This window comes from Acartia tonsa, chromosome 13 (assembly GCF_053477335.1).
Source record: "Acartia tonsa isolate MP-2025a chromosome 13, ASM5347733v1, whole genome shotgun sequence".
NCBI lineage: Eukaryota > Metazoa > Arthropoda > Copepoda > Calanoida > Acartiidae > Acartia > Acartia tonsa.
Genome location: NC_137272.1, coordinates 23,425,210 through 23,449,298, shown reverse-complemented (window position 1 = coordinate 23,449,298; position 24,089 = coordinate 23,425,210). Strand labels below are relative to the sequence as shown.

The 24,089-nt window shown below is 33.7% G+C and overlaps 1 protein-coding gene across 5 annotated transcripts in view; it reads right to left on the bottom strand.

Moving 5' to 3' along the window:
- Window positions 1–24,089, bottom strand: part of rsh (Rap GTPase activating protein radish) — a 106,727-nt gene that overhangs the window by 58,555 nt on the left and 24,083 nt on the right. For 3 of the 5 annotated variants that reach the window (XM_080146082.1, XM_080146083.1, XM_080146084.1), the window contains exons 8-21: window positions 23,785–23,873; window positions 21,850–21,936; window positions 20,614–20,706; window positions 20,235–20,288; window positions 18,294–18,391; window positions 15,519–15,588; window positions 14,338–14,415; window positions 13,270–13,390; window positions 12,915–12,989; window positions 11,295–11,340; window positions 10,692–10,752; window positions 10,209–10,244; window positions 9,801–9,969; window positions 8,130–8,200 (exon numbers count right to left, since the gene is read on the bottom strand). In XM_080146082.1, the coding sequence (XP_080002208.1) occupies window positions 8,130–8,200; window positions 9,801–9,969; window positions 10,209–10,244; window positions 10,692–10,752; window positions 11,295–11,340; window positions 12,915–12,989; window positions 13,270–13,390; window positions 14,338–14,415; window positions 15,519–15,588; window positions 18,294–18,391; window positions 20,235–20,288; window positions 20,614–20,706; window positions 21,850–21,936; window positions 23,785–23,873 (1,148 nt within the window). The remainder of the gene's footprint in view (window positions 1–8,129; window positions 8,201–9,800; window positions 9,970–10,208; window positions 10,245–10,691; window positions 10,753–11,294; window positions 11,341–12,914; window positions 12,990–13,269; window positions 13,391–14,337; window positions 14,416–15,518; window positions 15,589–18,293; window positions 18,392–20,234; window positions 20,289–20,613; window positions 20,707–21,849; window positions 21,937–23,784; window positions 23,874–24,089) is intronic. The other 2 variants (XM_080146086.1, XM_080146087.1) reach the window with 2 other exon arrangements.

Here is a 24,089-nt window from a genome sequence, read left to right as displayed (position 1 = left end):
TCTTCATACCTTTGACACTTCTTTTTTCACGTTCAGGTAGCTTTGATTTCACCAATATTTCCCGGAGAGAGCTGTGTTTAGGCTGACGATATGCAACTAAAGGTGGTTCTGGAAATATCTTTTTCAGTCTCTCATCCTTTACCATTATTTTCCAACCTTGTTTTAGGATTGTGCTGATTGAAGGTAGAGCTGGATGGAAAGTAATAACAAATGGTATTCTCTTGGTTGATACTTTAACTTTCTTTTCCAGGGCCGCATTTCTATCAATATTTAGAGCCTTGGCAATAGCACCATTGATTATCTGTAGGTTGTAGTTTCTAGAAAGAAGCAGTTGTTTAAGTTCATCTAGTCGTTGGATTAGTGTGTTTCTTTCAGAACATATTCTTACTAGTCTGTAACATAAGCTGAAGGGAATATTTTTGGTAATGTGTGCAGGATGTGCTGATGTTGGCAACAGGTACTGGCAACGGTCTGTAGGTTTTTTATAGATATCTGTGACCAAGGTTTTGTTTTTGATGGTAACTAATGTGTCCAGGAAAGGTATGGATCGGCTTGAGTGGCAGAAGCAGTCATGTACAAATCCAGCAGGATAGGTACAAGGGAAAGGACAGGTGAACGAACTTGTATATTTAATTGTGGGGTGGAGTGTATTGACCAATTCTAAAAACATTTGTAGATTCTCCACACTGCCTCTCCAGATCATAAACAGGTCATCCAAGAATCTTTTCAGTAAAATTAGGGGATTTCTGCCAGCTGCCACTTGCCTTGCTAGATTTTTTATCTTGACATCTATACTATGCATCATTATTGTTGCATAGTTTGGAGCACAAGCCGTGCCCATGGCTGTGCCACAAGCTTGCAGGAACAGAGATTTGTCAAATTCAAATATATTACATGTGAGGACTAGTTGCAGAAGTTGAATTAGAAAGAGTAATTTAGAAAGAGTAATTATAAGTATTTTTATTCTGAAATAAGTACATTATATTTCGTAATTCTTTCTGACATACATTTTAATATTTTAAAAGTTTGTATATTAAAACATGTTACTTTTCATATACCAAAAAGAAAGTTAACATGAAAGTCTTTCATATATATGATTTTAATTCTAAATTTCACCTATCGTTCATATAAATTTGTTTTTCTTAATAAAATGACAAAAACAACCCTTACAAGTTATAAACCCCGAACCACTTCATTATGCAATCTATATTTTCCTGGATATTTTGTCTATGGTAGTCCATAAGTATACAGTTTTACAGTACATTGTTTCTATTTGTTAAAGCAACACGTATGATAAAAGAAAAAGATTCTTTTTAAAGTAAAATGCTTATATATCAATTGAAATCTATATTTTTTGATTTTCTACTGATCCACTTCATTATGCAAATCAAAATAAAATCAATGGAAAAACGTTTGTTTTGCACTTTTCTCCACTTTTCAAAATTGATTATGATAAAATAACAATTTTTTAAGGGATTTATGCATTAATTATAATGAAAAACAGTTTAAGGTAGATTTTAATGATTTTTCTAACTAATAGATAATTAAAAAAAAAATTCTATTCCTATCACTTTAGAGGACAGCTGCTGACCCCCAGTCTTATGGATGAAGCTAAATACATGTTAAAGATAAAAATAACCCTCAAATGTACACAAAAATGTTTTTTGATGTGTTAAAAAAATTAATTTTAAAATCTTTATTTTGAGGATGATGGCCTTAAAGATGTTCTTACTGGTGGTGATGGTGAGCCAAATGTTATCTAAGTACATGACCATTACAACAACTTGTCTATTAACCTATGTACCATTTTTTGTAGTCATAGCAGCCTCCAATAGAGCCTCACGACATGAAACATAACCATTATCAAAAAACTACATTATTTACTTTATGAATTTTAGTAATTAAAATTGTATTTTTTTTCTTTTTTAATATTGCGTGGCTGGAGGCTGCTATGACTACAAAAATTGGACCATAGTTCAATATATAAGTATTCATTATGGGCATGCACTTTGATAACATTTAGCACACCATCCCCACCAGTAAGAGCATCTTAAAGGCCATCGTCCTCAAAATCAAGATTTTAAAATGGATTTTTTTAACACATCAAAAAACATTTTTGTATAATTTTGAGGGTTATTTTTATTTTTAACATGTATTTAGCTTCATCCATAAGACTGGGGGTCAGCAGCTGTCCTCTAAAGAGATAGGAATAGAATTTTTTTTAAAAATTATTTATTAGTTAGAAAAATCATTAAAATCTACCTTAAACTGTTTTTCATTATAATTAATGCATAAATCCCTTAAAAAATTGTTATTTTATCATAATCAATTTTGAAAAGTGGAGAAAAGTGCAAAACAAACGTTTACCCATTGATTTTATTTTGATTTGCATAATGAAGTGGATCAGTAAAAAATAAAAAAAATATAGATTTCAATTGATATATAAGCATTTTACTTTAAAAAGAATCTTTTTCTTTTATCATACGTGTTGCTTTAACAAATAGAAACAATATACTGTAAAGCTGTACACTTATGGACTACCATAGACAAAATATCCAGGAAAATATAGATTGCATAATGAAGTGGTTCGGGGTTTAGTTGGAGAAAAAGAAAATTTTTCATTGTGCTAATTTTACAAAATAAATTTGTTTTTATATGGACACTGTGAGACCAGCTGGGCTTTAATATATGTAGTTTATAGTTACTCACTATTGAAAATTACAATTTCATATACACGTTCAGAGGATGAATAAAGACAGAGAGAGAAATTATAAGAGAGGGGAGGGGAGAGGAAAGGAAGAAATAGATGAAAAATAGAGAGTTAAAAGATTTAACAGAGAGAAATAGTGTCTTATTTATATACAAAGATGATAATTGAGTGTCCAGTTAGGCATAGTCTCACAAATTATTAAATTGAAGACCATTGCTTTAATTACTAAAAATCTAAAGATCTACCATAAAATGTGTGGGAATGAGGTGGGAGCATGCAAACATTGAAGAGAGAGAGAGAGAGAGAGAGAGAGAGAGAGAGAGAGAGAGAGAGAGAGATAGGAGGGTAAATAGAAAGACAGGGCACAGGTCTCCTTAGCAAAACCTTAGATTAAAAAAAATCTCCGAAGAAACGGACAACAGGGCCTTCAAATAGGGTACAGTGGTGGTCAGAATCCATTGGAGATTAAATCTTAGCTGCTCCTTCTTGCCAGATATTGCAATTTGAAGTTTTGTGGTATAAATGCCTAAAATTACAAGAATTCCAAGGATATATGCATAAGTGAACACCTTAATTCATCAAAAAAGGGTGAGTTTAACATTTGAGGAGTTTAGATATCTCTTCATATGTAAATTACACACTTCATCCCCATTTAGAACAATTTTTACTGCTGTAAATGATGTTTTTAACTTCAATAAGAGTAATAAGTAAGGTACTATAAGCTTAAAGATGTTTGTTCAATTTAAAACTTTATCCTAAAGGCTGTTACTCTGAGACCAGTAAAAAAAACTTCAGTTTAAGTTTACATATGGCCCAAGTTACTTTTAGTAATTTTGCCCCCCCCCCCCCCCCCCTACTCTCACAACCTACAAACTTTAGGGTAGAGGGGCGGAGAGCATAGTAATGCTATTATGTGTTTCTCAAAAACTAATTGAAGTATAGAGGGAAAATTTTTTATGTAAGGTTTTTAGGCCAAAATTTTGTAGAAGTTATGTTGACCACCTTCTCTCCCCCCCTCCTCGACCTTACATAATTGGGAGGGGGGGGGGGGGGGTGGTAGAAGATCATTCCAATGTGTTTTAAGAAACTATTAGAGATATATATTGGCTTTTGGATTTGTATTGTTGTGGGATCTAAAGCACTTTTACATATATTGCTGACCTCATCCCCTCACCTCATAAATAAAAACATAACATTTTGTAAAGAGAGAAAGGGGGGGGGGGAGTTGCTGTTGAAAGGGTACTACTAAAGTGTGTTACTAAGAAACCACTAGAATTATAGCAGCAAAGCAATATGCTTGAGATATGCTTTGGTAGGTCAAAAGTAACTTTTACAAATATTGCTGAAATCTCCCTCCAAGCCCCCTTTCCCTCCCTATTGCTTTACAATCTCCCCCCACCCTCAAATTAAATAATAGAAGGGAGTATAGCAATTCCTTGTAATTTACTTTGAAATTACTCAAGATATAGAGGGCTTCTGGATTTAAACTTTAGTAGGTCCATAATTACTTCATACTTGAACAAATATTGCTGACCTTTCCCCAACCTCAACCAACCCCATACAGAAAAATTATATTGCTGCTCAATTTCCTCCACCCCCATAAAATTTTTTTTAAAATATTGCTTTCTTTCCCCCTCCCTCTCCAGTTACCCTCCAGACAACCTCACCACCTGTGTTTTACTCAGGAACCACTATGGCAATAAGGAGTAAACTTTGGAATAGAGCTTTTAGATTTCCAAATTGCTTTATATGTATTACCTATTCAATGTTTTGGGAAGGAGCAATGGGTTGACAATATTTCTTTTATTAGTCCTATAGGTTGGAAGAGATTATGCACCAAAATAATTGTACTAGATTAGGAGGGTTGTAGTTGGAAAATAATGAAAATGGTCCAACTACTTGAAGTATTGTGAGAAAAAATTATATGTAAGATTCTTGGGCCCCAAGTTTCTGGAAATTCTGTTGACTACCCCCCCCCCCCCCCCCACCTTCCTAATGAAATCTAATTGGAAGGGGGTGAAGAGGAAGAAGAGTTCTTTAGATATCACTAAAGAAATATATAAGCTTTAGCACTTAAACTATAGTAGGCATCAAAATCTCTTACAAATATTGCTGCAACCAACCCCCTCCCCCTTCTTAGACCACAAATTTTTAGGAGGGGGGCAGTGGATGTGAAAAATACTCTTGTGTTACTTTGAAATCACTGAATTATATTAAGCAAATTTTGGATTTAAGCTTTTTTAGGATATTAGTTACTTTTACAAATATTGCTGAATTCCCCCCCCCCCCCCCCCACCCCTCTATCTGTTGGAAATAGTGACTAGTGGCATAGGTAAATAATTGTATATCTAGATATTCAGGGTTAATATTTAAACTTATGTAGGCCCCTATTTACTTTTTTAAATATCTATTCCAACTACAACCCTCCTAATCTAGTACAATTATTTTGGTGCATTACTATGCCCCCCCCCCCTCCACCCTAAAGTTTGTAGGTTGTGAGAGTATGGGGGGGGGGGCAGAATTACTTAAAGTAACTTTGGCCATATGTAAACTTAAACTGAAGTTTTTTCTACTGGTTCCAGGGTAACAGCCTTTAGGATAAAGTTGTAAATTGAACAAACCTCTTTAAGATTATAGAATCTTATTTATTACTCTTATTGAAGTTAAAAACATCATTTATAGTAGAAAAAATTGTTCTAAATGGGGATGAAGTGTGTAGTTTACATATGAAGATATATCTAAACTCCTCAAATGTTAAACTCACCCTTTTTATTTGATGAATTAAGGTGTTAACTTATGCATATATCCTTGGAATTCTTGTAATTTTAGGCATTTTTACCACAAAACTTCAAATTGCAATATCTGGCAAGAAGGAGCAGCTAAGATTTAATCTCCAACGGATTCTGACCACCGCTGTACCCTATTTGAAGGCCCTGTTGTCCGTTTCTTTGGAGATTTTTTTTAATCTAAGGTTTTACTAAGGAGACCTGTGAGGGAGAAATAGAAAAAGAGAGATAATTACAGAAATTTACCCACTCATGGAAGAAAAGGTCAGAAAGGGGGGATAAAATAGTAAAGTAAAATAAAGGGAAAAAATATCTTACACGGTCAAAATATTCATGTTTCTTCTCTTTTTATTGTAAAAATAGAAAAACTTATGGGAACAATATGGCTACAATATAATTATGACATGATTTTGACTGCAATAATCTACAATAATTTTCTGAGATCTTAAGGGATATGACAATGGACGGTGAATTGATGTACAAACCATTGTCCCTTTAGTAGATTAAATTTTTCATAAAAAATTTTTAACATTGCTTGTTTGTTCCGACCAATCAAGATTTTTAAAAAGTTTCAAAGCCAACAAATAAGATTCAACCACTATGGGTTTTAATCCTGCTGGGAGCTATTTAACAATAAGACACACCTCTAAACCTATCTGATTTTAAATAGCCTTATTGAATTTTTTTTGTCAACAATTACGATGAAGTCAATATTAGCGAAGCTATTTGACGTTATAAGTAAAACATAAGTGTATACATTAAGAGAACGAAAAGAAATGGGGAGAGTAGGAAAAGAAATAAAAAAACAAATTTTAAAGATTAGTGGATTCGCTACAGAAAAATTAAATTGTGTAATTCAACTTTCTTTAGTTCTTAAAAATTGTAAGATAAACACCTACGTGAAATAAGTTACATTTATGAATATAATTCTTATATATCAGCAAAATAAAATCAAAATAATTTCTTTGTACTATTTCTATATTAAACATTACATTTAATATGATTAAAATATATTCTTATATATAAACCAACCAATCAACCTTCAAGTACCCTAGTATATGAGCCAACTAATAAATGATGAGGTTATCTACCTTATTTTAATAATAATTAGAACCTTGAAGCAATATATAACAAATGCCTTGTTAAAGTCGAAGTGTATATAATTCGATATTTATTCCAAAGTAATTCTTTTTTTCTTTAGGAAAAGTTATAAGGTAGAATATGAATGATATTTCAAAATTAATAATAGTTTTTTTTATGATAATTGATTTGTTATAAAAATGAATAGGTTACAACTACTTATTTTCCAATATAAACCTAGAAAGAAAATAGAGAAATATGGAAGAGTAAACTATTTGTAAAATTGATTTGATTCTCTTTAATATTTAATTATATGGGGACTATTATAAGTTTAATAATATTTTGCCTTTAATTTTTTGCTTGATAATCTAACTAGCGGCTTCGCCCCTAGCCTCTAGGGGCTTTGCCCCAAGAGGTGATAAAAAATTAATATTTATTGTTTTTAGTGAGAGAATGTTGCTATTCTTTCATTCAAAATAAATGCTGGAATAAAAAATAATAAAGGGCAGCCTGCGGCAGCCTGTAGCAGAGCAAAATAAAAAATAAGGGGGGGATTTTTTTGTTTTTTGGGGGGTTAGGGGTGTCCCACCCCCCAAGAAAATAGCTTAAAACCACCACAGGACCAATAGGTATATACCCTCAAGAGTAGAATCGGATCGGTTCAGTGGTTACCAGATCTTAAGCTTCAGACGGACGGACGGACGGATGGACGGACGGACGGACAGACAGACAGACAGACATCGTACTACTTTGTATTATTGATTATCTCGAAAGATACACCTCAAACCCTATAAAAACAATTAAAAAAAACTCGAACGTCAATGTTAGGAGGAATGCCTCAAAAGTATATTCTCCCATTATATAAAGTTGGAAGATTTTGATTTTGAAGGCTTCTGAAAATTTGTTCCGGGATGGTTTTAGGCTAAGACTAAGGCTATTTTCTTCTCTTTCCCTGTCCCTTCGAATACAAAAACTCCGAAAATTTAGGTGGTGCCGCCGCAAGTTATTCTATACTAAATACAATTTAAGTTGTCTACATAGTACATTTTTTTATTATACATAAAAATTAAAGCGAAAATTTGGATATTATGTTTTGTGATATTAAGCAATTCTATGGCTCACTTATTTACCCCTACACCTCTGAGTGTAACTATTAAGGCAAATAAACTATTGGAAATCTATAAAACATAATACAGACTACAAATACATAAGGAAGTATTCAAGGACAATTGCAAGTACGTGTTGGGTGGCTAAAATAAACTAATTAAGTTGCAGCTACTTTATTCTACACTTTTAGTAGCATAGCTACTCTATAACCAGGGTATTTCAATGAGACTGATGACCAAAAAACACTATGACTCAAAAATAACACATTATAGATTTATATTTTATTTAAATCAATTAATTTATACTGTAATGCGCTAATAATGTGGGTAAAAAGTGTGTTTATAATTATTTCAATATTTAAACATCTCCCTTATTTATAATTTTTTAGTTGAAGGTTGCGTGAATAAAATAACATTTGTAATTCAAACACAAAAAAATAATTTTACCTTAAACATTCCTCATGGTAGTTATTATTTTCATATAAGGAGCCAGTTTCTTCAGTTCTTTCTGATCCATACTAGATAAATAAATACAATTATTTTTTAAGAATTGTTTGTGTCGATTTAACGCCTGAAGATAAAGAAAAATAAATAAAATGAAGAAAGAATTAGCTTATTAGTGACCCTTTTAAAAAGTAAAGGATGTTTATCTGTCTGTATGTAAATGGTGAAGGATCTCTGTAACTACTGGATCGATATGATTCTCCTTTACATTGAAGATTCCATTAGGTACAGGGAAGATTTAAACTATTTTTGGGGAGAATGAATACAACCTCCCCCCCCCCTCCTCCGACCAAGATAAATCGACCTTGAACAAAATTATCCACCTAAAAGATTATTTTTGTTTACGCTTTCTTAAATAATATCAATACCTACAAGGGCCAAAAGAAGCCTCTAGGGGTCATATCCATAGGCGTCCAAGGGGGGGGGGTAATGGGCCATTTGGCACCCCCAAACGATTTTGGGGGTGCCGTAGGCACCCCCAAAATTTTGTGAACAATACCCCCCCCAAAAAAAAATTACCCCTACCTTGGGGGTGCCGTAGGCACCCCCAACGATTTTGGGGGGGGGTATTTACCCCCCCCCAAAATAAATGTTCTTTAAAAAATTTGTTTTGGGGGGGGGGTATTTACCCCCCCCCAAATTGAATGTTCTTTAAAAAAAATTTTACTGTCCAACCAGTTAAAACAGTTCTTAACCATGATAACAAAAAATTTAATAGTTTGATCATGTTTTATTTGCTTGGGCCTTTATAAGGGCTAAAACCATCCCGGGGATCTATGATGTAATTGTAAAGCACTGAAGATTCCATAAAATAGATACCTAACTAAATTAAATATTTCATTAAATAATGAAAAAGAATTTCTATAGGCGATTTCTTTTGGTAGGATGTCAGGGTGTCTCAAAACTAGTTATAAAACTTACCAGGACCTATAAGACGCTTCACTTTAAAGTATAATCATATTGGTTCATTGGTTAGTGAGTTAATTATTGTATTTTTATGTTCTAAAGAATGAGATACTACTATATATTTGAATAGTAGTGGCGCCCTTAGCATCTAAGAACTCGTGTTTTCTAAAGGGTAAAAAGGGAGGAGAAAAATAGCCTAAAACCACTCAAAGGATTGACCTATAATAGTGTGGAACCATCATGGGATCTATGTGAAGCTTTCCTAAAAAGGAGAACTCAGTATTAAAAGTAATGAAATCTGAAGCTATAGTCAAATAAACCTTACTTACTACTTTATGTTATAGGATAGTACTTATTAACTTAATAGATTAGGTAGGTGCTTTTTTTACATAATTAAATTACCCCCCCCAAAAATTTTACCCCCGGGGTAAATTAGTTTGGGGGGGGTAATTACCCCCCCCAACAGATTTGGGGGGAGTATTTACCCCCCCCAACAGACTTTAGGGGGGGTAATTACCCCCCCCAATCAAATTTTACCCCCGGGGTAAAAATTTTTGGGGGGGTAAAAAAAAATTTCGGCGCGCTTCGCGCGCCATTTTACCCCCCCCAAACACGAATTACCCCCCCCCTAAAATTTTTTACCCCCCCCCAAAAAAAAAGCTTGGACGCCCCTGGTCATATCCGCTAGTTATATTTATTTATTATTACCTGTATAGTTTCAATTGTCATGGATTGAACTTGTCCCTCGGAAATTTGGCAGGCGCTGTCCCGCCGTCCGCGGTTGTTGCGAATAAGATCAAAATCGGCGGCTGACGACTGGCGGCGAAAGTTTCGACATCTCGCTAAATCTTCTGTTGTAGATTCGCGTCGAAATCCCCTAAAGAATTTAAATTTCTAGCAAATTTTAACCTCTTAAATTAGAAGATTTTTTAGTGAAAAGGAAAACGATTATACGATATATTCCAAGTAAAAAAAAATATTTTTTTTTCAGAAGCATTATTTTTTAATCAATTAATTCCTAATCATTATTCTGTATATGTGATTATCAAATTGCATAGTAACTAACAGACAGATAAGTTTATTTGTAAAGTATCTACACAACTAAATTTATTTTACCTCGCTATGAAAATTTCATCTGTGGTGGACTGTCGCCTTAAAATAAACAAAATATTAATCTTTAGGCAAATCAGAATCGTCATATCAAAGTCAAACTTGCCTAATACATTCTTGGAGGCGAAACAATAAAAAAATTATTGGAAGGTTAGAATGTCAAATTTAATCTGTTGCTTTATTAGCCAATCACACATGGCTACTTTGTAAAGCGACAAAAATTACAAAACTAAAGCAGAAGAAAAATCATTAAAATAATTTTTTTTCTCCAAAGTTCATTTGTGTTCCAGCTGCAATATAAGGGAAATCGACAAACTATTTTAAAAGTGTATATAGAGATTTTTATGAAAATTGAATTTCAAATTTTGAAACATTGGGTGGTACATTTGGGAACGGTCAACCCCCCCTATCTTAAAGTTTTCATGGTTGTGTGTTAGAGTGGAAGAGGATGGGCATATTTTTTGCTTAACCACATAAAAATACTTTTACCTTATGGCCAGCGTAGGGTGTCCTTCATTGAATTTGGGTGAAGGTTCTCTTGAACTTCCACCTAAAAAATAAGGGTAGAATTATTAACAAATGAAATATTTTCTAGGCTTATTAAATCAGTAATAGATAGCAGTATGTCTTTTTTTCATGGTGACACAAAAAATAGGTTATTATTTTAGTTATAACTTTTATTTTCTTTCATAAATTCAGCCTAAATATTTAAGATAAAATATTAAATTGATAATTCATTGTTCAAATGTTGAGTGTCAGAAATTTCAAATTGGGATGTGAGCCTAAAACGGGTGAAATAAGACGTAATTTAATCCTTTCCAATTTTTAATCTTAAGAGGGGTTTAAAACGCTCTTGCTATGTTTAGCAAAAAAAGGATGAAAAAGGATAAAATTTTGAATAATACCTAGAGGGTATAAGACAATGGATGAAAATTTTACTTACAACCCCAATAATGATAGATGAAATATTTGAACACTTTTATTTTTGAACCAACTTATCAAAAGTATCCAAAGTTTATGATGATTATAAAAATTTGGTTACCAGTGTAATTTAGAATCAATAAATTGTCCCCTCCCTCCCTGATAATTTACCTGAGTCTGGAGAGTGGTGAGATTTGTTTCCACGCTTTCCTCCAACCTGAAATATAATTCTGTGGAACATCAGGGATACAGGGATAGCACAATGGACGATAATTTAATCTTCTCCCCAACCACAATTCTGCCACGTATATACTTTTAATATCTACCTGTCCAGAGAACGCTCTTCCAATAATAAAATTATGGCCATTATCTTGCATTGATATAATAACAGAGTGAAATTTTGATTGACGGTGTCAGTAACGCTGGTTTTATGAGTCTTTTTTTACCCCAACAGGAGACAATATAATGGTGATAGGTTTAAAAACCTCCCCTAACCCAAAATGGCTCCAAAATGACTCCAGACGTATATAGAGAAACTAAAAGGAATAAGGTGAGGGGTTGTAGAGTAAATTAGGTTAAACAATAGAGGGAGAAGTGGTTAACCCTTACAGATCGGGGGGGGGGGGGGCTCCAAGAGCCCCCCCCCTCTAGTTTTTTCAATCTCATTTTTTTTGTAGGTAAGATGGAGTGCTGTAACTTCATGACTTTTTAAGTTTAGTAATTATACGTCGGCAAGAGTTGATTTTATTAGGATATCTGGTCTGTGTCGGTCGTGGTGTCCGGTCAAAGTCGGTTGGGTAGCACCAAAATTAGAAAAAAATTCTAAAAAAATCTTAATTTCTACATTATGACTTTTGTGTATAAGGAGAAACCTAAAATTTTTTTGGTGAATACTTAGATATCAATGACCTTCTGAGAAAAAATGTGTTATGACCGTTTGACCGCTCCCTGACCGACTTTATGACCGATTTTTGTCCGGCTTTTACTACAGACATATATCATGAATATCGTGGCTTCTGTTACAGCTAGAGTCCTATAAATTTTTTTGGTAAATCCTTGTGCAACATCAAACAGATAAAAATATTAATCGGCGCCGCCAACCGCCGTTTTACCGCCGTAACCGCCGAAAATGGCGGTTTCCGTTATTTGCCGTTTTTTGGCGATGATCAGAAAAAGTAATTTTTTTGTTATGAAAAATAAAAGTTCGTCCTAAAATTTGGTCATCCTAGCTGCAAAATTGGCCGCTCTACAGCTGTTTTAAAATTTAGCGGCTGGCCGCTAAAAAGCGGCTAAGGAGCGGCCTGGCTGCTATGACTAGAAAAAGTAATTTTCTCTAAAAATACACATGAACCACCAGAAAAAAATGTTACGTCTTTATCTGTAACAGGAGCCCCCCCCCCCCCCCCCCCCCCCCCCGATCTATTAAGGTGGGAATTGGGGCCCGAGCTGTAAGGGTTAAATAACTTTATGTTCCGACCCCGTGGACCCTTTGTTGACTTTCAATTGGTTTTTTAAACATCAGCCAATAGCGTCGGAAATATAAAATATAAATACAGCCAAGTCGCTACAAAAAAGGAGAAATTAATTTCCTAGCAGACGAAAATAGTCTATACAGTGGATCCAGATACTTATCTGGATTATATATCTATACATATACATTTATTTAAAGGACAATCCAAAAGTTAAAAAAAATATCACCTTTTACCCCTCCCACATATCACAAAAAAAGATAACAAGCACACCCTGCCCCCTCTAGATAAAAGCATTAGTGACTGAACAAGAAATTTTCACCTCTTGATTAGTGACCGATGATTTTCTCCGTCCTATCCCTTTCCACCGGTTTTTAGGACTTGAGTCTCGAGATTCCTGAAGAGGAAAGAGAGAACGTCATTTGCTTGGCAAGGTTTACTTTGATCAAGTAAAGAAAAATGCTGATTTTTTTACTTTCACTTTTTCTGTCTATTTGTGTGCCAGATCGTAACGCTATGGGAAAAATGTTATTTTCTCGGCTGAAATTTTTGTCACATCAGCCCCAAAAAAGTTTAAAATTTGCCCTGAACTATATCCCGATAATTGTAGAAAAAATTGGCCCAGCCGTTTATGAGATCTTAGCAGACGCAGAGACTCAAATTCTTAGAATTGTAACCTTGTCGCTGCTGGCACCAAAGCTTGAGTCCCGCCTTCCTTTTCTGGAGGATTCTTCAGCTGCACTGTCAGGCGACAACGAGTCACGCCGCCCCCCACGTGGCGCATCTTCATGTCCAGGACTAGATAGGATTATTATTGAGACCAACTGTACTGTTATTAGCATATCTTTGTTATATAGTTTTTCTAATTGCAGAAACCCGCAAAAAGTGACATAATTATCCAACCCTTGGCAAAAACAAGGTAGGTTATAAAAGCTCCCTAGGTTTGAACCCACCAACACGCATTTTGAAAAATAACACCTCTTGTATTGTCCATAATACAACCTCCTCAATTTGGGCTTTAGGGGATTGTCAAAACTTAACACTTCACGCACCCTCCTTTGCACTACACTACTTACAACCATTCTATTCCCCCAAAAAATAAAAAAAAAAAGGAAAGATCAATTGATTGTTCTATCCCTGAATCTTTGCAAGAAAACAAGAATGACAACATCCATAAAAGCAAAGCTCTGAAATGGAAGGACAAACGAACATTAACACTTGTAGATTGTCAGAACTGAATTAGCAGAATATTAATGCATCAGTACAAACAATATTTTAAGAAAATTGGTTGCAAAATTGCATAAACAGATGATACTGTTTAAGGACATACTTACATTTTTGGGACTTGTTTATAGAGATGCTTCGCTTATAACATTGTACCTTGTTGTAATAGGAATCAGGTTTCAAAAAATCAGAAGAATCGGATAATTTTAACATACAAAAATTTGTTGTCAAAAAGTTAAAAATCGACATGTTTAAAATGGACGTACTGACATTCTAGTATTGTTTATAGAGTTGCTACGCTTTTTAATTGTACCTAACTACTATAGGAATCATCATGCAAAGTTTGGAATCGATAGGATAATTCTAACCTGTTTAAATTAACGAAAAGAGCTAACTCTCTGTGACGGACGGATGGACGGACCGACCCTTATTATAGAAAAGCTTCGCTTTTATAAATAGGAAAAATTGGAAAAACCAACAGAGTAATCTGAACTTGTATAATAGCTTCGTAACAGTTATACCTTAGAAACGGTCTGCTTCCACGACGTATTGGTGAAGTCTTCTGATTAATACATTCTTCATAGGCCGTAGACTGACGTCTAGATAGAGATATCTATAATACAAAGTAGAACGATGTCTGTCTGTTTGTTTGTGTGTTTGTCTGTTTGTTTGTAGCGAAGGATCTCGCTAACCGCTGAACCGATCGAGTTCTCCTTTACAGGGTAGCTTCTCATAGTTCCCGGGAAGGTTTATAACTATTTTCTTGGGGGGTGGGACACCCCTAACCCCCCCAAAAATGAAAAATACCCCTCCCCCCCCAAAAAAAAAAAATTTTCTTTTTAAAACTAAAATTAAAATAGTGGGGACGACTACCCCCCCCCCCCCCAAAAAAAAAATCCCCCCCCCCCAAAAAATTTTTTTTTTCTTTTTTATTCTAAACCTAAAATACGAAAAATTGGTTTGATCAAACCTTTTGGGGCAAAGCCCCTTGAGGCTAGGGGCGAAGCCGCTAGTCTATCATACAAAGTAGAACGATGTCTGTCTGTCTGTCTGTCTGTTTGTCTGTCTCTCTGTTTGTAGCGAAGGATCTCGCTAACCGCTGAACCGTTCGGGTTCTCCTTTACAGGGTAGATTCTCATAGGTCCCGGGAAGGTTTATAACTATTTTCTTGGGGGGTGGGACACCTCCAAACCCCCCCAAAAAATGAAAAATATCCCCCAAAAAACAAAAAAAAAATTTTAAACCCCCAAGAAAAAATTTTAAAAACATTTTTTCTTTTAAATCTAAAATACGAAAAATTGGTTTGATCATACCTCTTGGGGCAAAGCCCCTATAGGCTAGGGGAGAAGCCGCTAGTAGACAGATAAATAGCTAGAAAGATGGATACATACACAATTACACATTGAATTAAATTCAATTTTTATTTGTGGAATTTTTGTAAGTCGTCGTCCATTAGATGTAAATAAAAATATAAAACATAATATATTCCTTTACAGATCTAATTTTGATTTTTGGGAGGTATTTGCTTTATTTTTAATTTTAAAGAATAATAAATAAAATGGATCATGGAAAGGGAAGTATTTTAAAAATAACTTTTCTCCTTTTTTCTATCCACTGCTACTTCCTTTTCTTTCCATGATCCAATACATTTTAAGAATTGAATTTTATAGAGTAAATATGACAGAGGAAAACAATTGACTACCTAATTCTATGTCTTGGAGTAGGTGAATGAAGAGGAGAATTCAGGTTTCCACTATCCTCAGAACCTGTTCCTAAAAGTACAATAATTATAACAATTCTTTAATTGTTATTTGCAAAATTAACAGACTACAAGCCAAATCAAAGATGTTATGTCTAGCGCGTTAACTAAAGTTAGAATGCCATGGCCTGTAAACGGAAGTAATTAACCATTCGATAGGTTCGAATCTCAACTAAACCATGTTCTAACTAAAGACGTTAAAATCTATATATATTTTTAACGTAAGAGTATGGGGAATGACTTGATCAAAAAACAGGCGTAACTTAAACTGTAAACGTTAGGAGATTATTCAAAGGTCGTGAAATCAAAGATTTTGTTATCTGGCAAATTACTAAAGTATTGCCAACAAACCATTGATCTCATGCAATGTTTTGGCCAGATATTCATTTAAAATCCAGATTTATTTTTACTTTATGTTCATTTAATTGAATGAAATTGATACCTAAAAGTAAAACTCTTATTCTAGGTAGCATGGTTATTTGTAGTTTAATTTTATCATTAATTTTGTCTGTAAATTCATTTTATCATAATTCGCTATTCATTTTTCTAAGGAAGAGGTGGGATGTTTATCTTTGTCCAAGGTAATGGAATGGGGTGTAAAAATCGCCCCCACCCCATTCTCAAAAAAGCACTTAGTTTTACAAACCAGATGAATTCTAGACATGTTTTGCGTGATACTTAGAGCTTTTGCCATTGAAAAATGACATAGGGGTTGTAATTTTACATAAAGCCTATACAATTGATGGAAATATATTCAAAGGTCATAAATTAGGAATAAAATATTTGTACAACTCGCGTTGCGCCCTAAGCATCTAGTGTCACTGTATCCTAGGGATATAAAGGGATAAGACAATCACAGATAAATTGATGTTTATCACTATGAAGATTACCCCTTCCGTAGATTAAAATTAAGGGTTGAAACGTTTTCACACTCAACTTAATGAAGCAACCAATCAAAGTTTACTAAAGTCTCCAAAGTTTTTAAGCCAACAAATAAGAAAACGTTATTATAAACCTTTGGGGACTAGTTTAATAAACAGTCATTGTCCCTCTCTTTCTCTGACTGCATCCGCAGAGTTTAGAATTGGGCAGAAATATAGCCTAAAACCATTTCGAGTTCTATGTTAAAGTTGCCCAAGACGGTAAAGTGATCGTGTTTAGCGAAATATTAATGGGCAAACAAAAAATCTTATAACTTGCGGGTACTCTTGGAAGAGTGAAAAAATCCTCGCCCAAAAAACCTCCCCTTGACATATAATAAGCTTTGCTGTCAAGGAGAAACTACATATCGGTCCAGCAGTTAGCGATATGTTTTGGCACAGACACTTAGATACATGGACGGACAAACATCCTGTTATATGAGATTTCAAAATCTATATCAAGTTTTTTTTGTCTGTATTAAAGGATCTCTCTAACCGCTGAACCGATATAGTTCTCCTTTATAGTGAATCTTCTTATTGGTCCTGAGTTGGGTTAAGGCTATTTTTCTGTCCTTCCATATTCCTTCGAAAATACAGCCCCTAGATGCTAGGGGTGCAGCTGGGAGTATTTAATATATTATAATATACCAGCGGCTTCGCCCCTAGCCTCTAGGAGCTGTGTCCCATGAGGTTTGATTAACCTAATTTTTGTATTTTAGTTTTAAAAGAAAAATAGAATAAAAATTATTTTTTTTGGGGGGGGGGATTTTTTTTTTTTGGGGGGGGGGGTAGTATTCGACCCCATTATTTTTTAGTTTTAAAATGAAAAAAAAATATTTTTATAGGGGGGGTATTTTTCATTTTATTGGGAGGTTGGGGGTGTCCCACCCCCCAATAAAATAGTTATAAACCTTCCCGGGTCCTATGAGAAGCTACCCTGTTATGAAGAACGCGATCGGTTCAGCAGTTAACTAGATCCTTCGTTACAAACAGACAAACAAACAGACAGACATCGTTCTACTTTATTTTTATAGGGGGGGGGGGCTATTTTTCATTTTTTTGGGAGGTTTGGGGTGTCCCACCCTCCAATAAAATAGTTATAAACCTTCCCGGGTCCTATGAGAAGCTACCCTGTTATGAAGAACGCGATCGGTTCAGCAGTTGGCTAGATCCTTTGTTACAAACAGACAAACAAACTGACAGACATCGTTCTACTTTGTATTTTAGATCGGTTGTTATTGCTACGCTACTAATGTATACTGTATAGTTGTATCCTTGTATTAACTACATATAACTATTTAGATGCAGATACAAGCCATGACTAAAGAATATATGAGTTTCCAAAATTTATATTTAATTATGAAGTTAGAATTATATACGTCTCTTAGTTAACGTCATTAAAATACCAAAACTATTTGAGAGAAAAGAAGAGAGAGAGAGAGAGAGAGATATATTGAGGGGGGGGGGGGTCAAATAGATAGATAAAGAGAGAGAAGCAGTTAGATAGATTGATAGAGTCCAGGAGTAGCATTGCACTTCCAAGCAAATAAAAATAATAACAATAATGTAAATTTAAGACGAACTCTTATTCGTTGGTTTAAATACGTTGGGTACTTTTTAATGCCTTTGATTAATTGGTTTAAACTAGCATTGTCAACTATTAATCAACAGTGTGGTTAATTTTGTTTCTTATCATTGGGGATATATATCAATATATCGTTCATTATGATCCCTGTAAGTGTAAAATATCACATAGCCATGACAAGTATCTGTTCATTTTAAACCAAAGAAAATTTACCTGTGGGGGAAGCGCTCTGAAGATAGCTGAAAAAGGGAGGACCAACACACTCGGGGGTTGAGGGAGATGTCGCAAAATCGACCTTAACTGTGGATCCCCTAAAATAAATTATTAAAATTATTTTGTATCCGTTATTGGGATCATACTTGACCTAAACTTATGTACAATTTTTTTTGTATTAGCGAAGCGTCTTTATAATTCACTTTTATCTGTCTCTTTGTCAGTAAGTAACACTATGGGAGAAATGTAATTTACTCGACTGCTATTCTAGATAGACAAATAAATTTTTAGGAAGATTCCCTATACCATTAAGTATATCCAGAGCTGGATCTTTAAATCATTTCAATGGTGCGCCAAATCGGGGTGCGCCGAATTTCAGCCAATCACAGCGCGGCATTTCGTAAAATGCTGTGCTATCATTGGTGGAAAGTTGGCTCACCCCAATTTGGCGCACCATTGAAATGATTTAAAGATCCAGCTCAGCATCTAATTTTCTCGGTCCGTCAGTTTGTCAGTCATGATCTAAAAGCATGTATACATGTTTACTGTCGTATCCGCAGTCAACTTCTAAATGCTGAGGCAGCAACCATTGATCTCATGAACTTACAAAACTTAAGAATCTTTCTTTTGAATATATGTAATTATCATACAAGACAAGAATACAATCTCAAATATTTTACGGGATAATCTCTCTAATCGTTAATAGAGCACTATAAACAACCTATAAAAAAGGATTTTTTTTAAAGAAGGACATTGGTGATTTAAATACAAGGGCAGTCAATAATATACTAATATCAAGTAAAAGATCCAAATCGATAACAGCATCACTACTATCAAGGAAGAAAGAGGAGGAGGGTGCGAATATAGAGTGACTTTTTGATAAGGTTTATCTTTTAGGTTAGGATTAGATGGTACGGAGAAGACCTGCAGGGTAAGGGCTTCCAGGAGATCCTAGGTTAAAAAAAGATTTTCTTTACATACTATCTACCATAACAAAAAAGGGGGTTCTATTTCTTTAACTATCACATAGAGAGATTGTACCAAATATATTTTCTAGATGTGATGTCATTAAAATTATTTGAAGATATGTCACAAATTTATATTTATTTAAAATACTTTTCTAATTATAATCATTCATAATTTATGAAGCTAGGGCTTCATATTTATTTTGTGGTTGGTAAATATAGAAATCATATGTCTAAAAGATAAGACAATGGCAAAAATAATCACTTAAATCTGTGTTAATATGTTAAGTATGAACTAAATTGTAAATTCCATCATAATAGTTATCTATCGCATCGTTTTTAGACAACTTTGTGTGGATATTAAAAATTAAAACTTACAAGATTACAATCAGTTTTGTTAACCCCGAAGGAAAAATTGTCTGTAATATGATGTTATACATGATTTTTGGTATAGCTGAGAACCGGTTTTAAGCCACCGTATTTTAATCTGGAAAAGGATTTTATTGCATTAAGGTTGCGCGATTTTTATCTACTATCTAACTGCAAAGGTTTAGTGATTTATTAAGATCTAATCTAATATGTTTAAGACTATTTCTAAAAACAAATTAGCAAATAAATTAGATTATAATAAATGAAATATAATATATGTTATAAAAGACCTAAAATCGGACAAGAGACTTTAAAAATAGACCTTCAATAAACAGAGGCGAATTCTTAAAAAAAAACTTTTGTCCCACTAAAATCAGTATGCCTCACTAAAATTTTAGTGAGGCAAAATTATCCCCTTTAAATTTTTAGTTTGCTTCACTGATTTTAGTGGGGCAAAAGTTTTTTAAGAATTCACCTCAGGTGTTTTTAGTTTTTTTTTTAAACGGACCACTCTAAACCTAATATCACGTAGTTCTGAAAATCTGATAAATAGTGGAAGTAAATGCCCAATTCGAGAAGCGCTGCCACCCTATAATTATTTTATTACCTGGAGTCTAATGACTTTGTCTTGTCCAGAATTTTATACTCAGAATCTTCCCTGTAAGCATCAAACAATCTTTTCTTGATTTTTTGGGGGGGGAGAATCTCCTTAGGACCACTAATTTTAATATTCCTTACAAAAAATGTTTGTAGGGGAATATAAACTTTTCCCGTAAGTGATTGTACACTAATATACCCTCCTCATATTATGCATATTTTCTAAAACTGTCTTTTAACTTTCTTCTCTAAATATTTGCAATTTCTTTTTTTGACGAATATATTTATCATTTTGGGGCATTATTAACCATTATTCTAATGGCATTAGGACAACAACAATATGTTGATATGATAACAGCAAAAACAAGAAATGTCAAGATTGTTTCCTGCTCTCAGAGGAGGAGAAGAATCCTTTGTCACCCCCACTTCTCATGGACAACAGCTGTGATAGATTGTTCTTGATCTCGGTGATGGAATTCTTCCTGAAAATAAGGAGACTATATAATAAGAATGGGTCAAAGATACATTAGTTTTTCCTTAATAGAAGAGGATATTGTGGGTGAAATTTCAAGAAAATGATCTATCTAGTTTGGTAAATGCAGATCTTGTTGATACTTTTGTAGTTGTTGAGAATTCATAGTAGCCTTACAGACAAACAGGAAGATGGGCAGACATACCAACTTACAAACAAACAAACAGTCAGTGAAAATGATATATCTACCTTGGTTGACGCAGATTTTGCTGATACTTTTGTAGATATTGAAAATCAGCATTCCAAGCAATCAGAAGAATAAACAGATATACAGAGAAAATATTTTACCTACCTTGATTAATTTAGATCAGACTCATGGTGTTGGAAATTTACAGTAGCATTACAAACATACCAAAAAAGATATACAGACAAACTTACAAACAGACAGACAGAAAGGGAAAAGTTGCAGCGGCATTATCAACAAATAAAAGGCTTGACAGACAAACTTGTAAACAAACAGACATAAAGCAAATGGCTGATGTAGGTCCTGCTGATTCTATGTTGTGGTTGAGAATTCATAGCAGCATTACAGACAATCAGAAGTATGGATAGACAAACAGATAGAAGGGCAGTGAAAGGGTTTTTATACCTTGTCTGATGTAGATCTTGCTGATACTTTTGTTACTGGTTAAGTATTTATAGTTTCCTTACAGTATTATAAGATAGATAGAAGAAAAGACAGACAGGCAGGAAAAATTATCTATCTACCTTGATTGATGTAGATCCTTCTGATACTTGTGTTGTTGTTGACAATTTGTAGCAGCATGACAGACAAACAGAAGGATGGACAGACAAACTTGTAAACAAACATAAAGAGAGTAAAAATAATTTATCTACCTTGGTTGATGTAGGCAAATCCTGCTAATACTTTGTTGATGTTGAAAATTTATAACAGGCAAACATAAGAACAGCCAGGCCAAAAAAAATAGACAGCCAGACAGACAGTGAAAATGATCTTTTTACCTTGGTTGATGCGGGTCCTGCTGATACTTTGTTGATGTTGAAAATTTATAGTTGCCTTACAGGCAAACATAATGACAGCCGAACTGAAAAAAATAGACAGACAGACAGACAGTGAAAATGATCTATCTACCTTGGCTGATGTAGATCTTGCTGATACTTTTGTTGTTGTTGAGAATTAAGCCAGTAGCGACGGTGGTGGGGCTCCACATGGGTGTACCTAAGTTAAAAGGACACTCTTTGCTTTGGAGTTTTGTTTAATAATGTTCAAAATAAAAACTTCCAAATGAAAAGTTATGTGTAGATTAGAACAGAAAATCACAAGTTTGTTAAACAAGCAATTATCTATAAAATAAATTAAAATACTTTACATACCACAAACATGTAAATTAGACTTTATTACATATTACAATGCACCATTAAACAAATCAATAAAAAATAGTTAAACTCTCTACATGCTTATTTTAGGGTTCTATAAATCTAAATTATTTTTGGCCTAAGAAACTATTTTTAACTTGATTTTTAGGAAACATTGAAAGTTATTTAGTAAGATTTTTCATATCATACAGTGTGTTTTTTTTTATGAGCACTTTTTTGAAAGCAATTTTACCCCATTTATAGTTATCAGAATTTAATGAATAATGGCTTATTTTCTTCGTTCTTTAAGGGAAATTATGAAACAACAAAAAAAAATTACAGTTTTTGTTGAAAAAGTACAGTAAAGTTGAAAATTAAAAACTTAGGTGTCAACATCTAAAAATGGTTTTAGCGCATTTTTCTTATGCTTAAATAATAAACCTTTTGCAAGAATGGCTGCTAAACACTTTAAAGTTGAGATATAGAGCTAAAAATGTATACAGATACTATTAGGGACATGTACTAGAACATATCAAAGTTTGAAGGTCATATCTCAACCAGGGAGGGAGTACTGGCCCCCCAAAGTCGACTACAGAAAATCCATTTTTTTAAGAAAAATGCGCTAAAACCATTTTTATATGTTGACACCTAAGTTTTAAATTTTCAACTTTACTGTACTTTTTCAACAAAAACTGTAATTTTTTTGTTGTTTCATAATTTCCCTTAAAAAACGAAGAAAATAAGCCATTAATCATTAAATTCTGATAACTATAAGTGGGGTAAAATTGCTTTCAAAAAAGTGCTCATAAAAAAAAACACACTGTATATTTCGATTTTTAACATATTCAGAAATTGACTAATAACCCCCCTTCGAGAGGAAGAGTAGTAAACCAAACTAGAACTAATGATTACATTATTTAAAGGGGTGATTACCCCCTCCCCCCCAAAAAATGAATTTCAATTTTGAAGTTTTAATTATAAGAATTAAAAAGCTTGGACGTCCTTGCCTATATATATAAAGATTACCCCCCGCCCCACAAAAAAGTTTTGAATTTAGAATCCCCCCCACAAATGAAAAAGGCTTGGACGCCCTTGCGCGAAACTATACTTTTGCCCTGTTTTTGCCAAAAGGTGCATGATGTATTACTTATTTGAACTCAAAGTAAAAATAATGTTCTTGTTTGACAATTAATGCATATTTGAAAAGGGTGTCCTTGTAACTACAGGCAACATACCCAAGTGGTTTTAATGTTATGCACTGCTAATTCTTTTGCTTTTTATTTAGAGAATTAAAAAAAAAAACATTTTATTCTAATTACATTTTTCTTTTGTATTTTGAAATTAATTGTTGTCAACAGTACAAACATATCTTTACAGTAAGGATTTAAAAAAAACACAGCTTAATAAAGGTTTCTAGCCTATGCTTTAAAAATTCATTTCCATTATTTCAATATTAAAAATGAAAATGAGTGCTTAAATATAATATTTTTTAAAAAGTTTGGGTTGCCCTTTTTTAGTAATTATTCCATTTGAGATTTTTGGTTCAGAAATTTCCAGACAAGCATAGAGCTATAAAGAATACAAACCCTTAAAGACACTTTTTTTTAAAAAGTAATACAGAAAAAAAGTTGGTTAAAAGAAGATACCTGCTTAAATTACAAATCATGTAACTATTAAAATCTCCGAAATTTAAATGTCAGTGTTTATTTACCTTAGATTATGTGTGTGAGAATCTTGTCGAAATATTGTAATGTCAGCAGAAGTCTCCCTTCGTTTTCTAATCTTTGATATAACATCAGCCTAAATTATCAGAAATTGGTTTATGATTTTACTAGCGGATACGCCCCTAGAGGCCTCTAGTGGTCACTTGAGGCTATGGAGGTTGAATGCGACCACCCCATTTTTCGTAAAAAAGTAAAAAATATTGATTTCAAGGGGGGATTCATATCTCTCTTTTTTTTTTGGGGGGGGGGGGAGGGGGGGGGGTAGAAATCGACCAACCTCGGTTTTTAATTT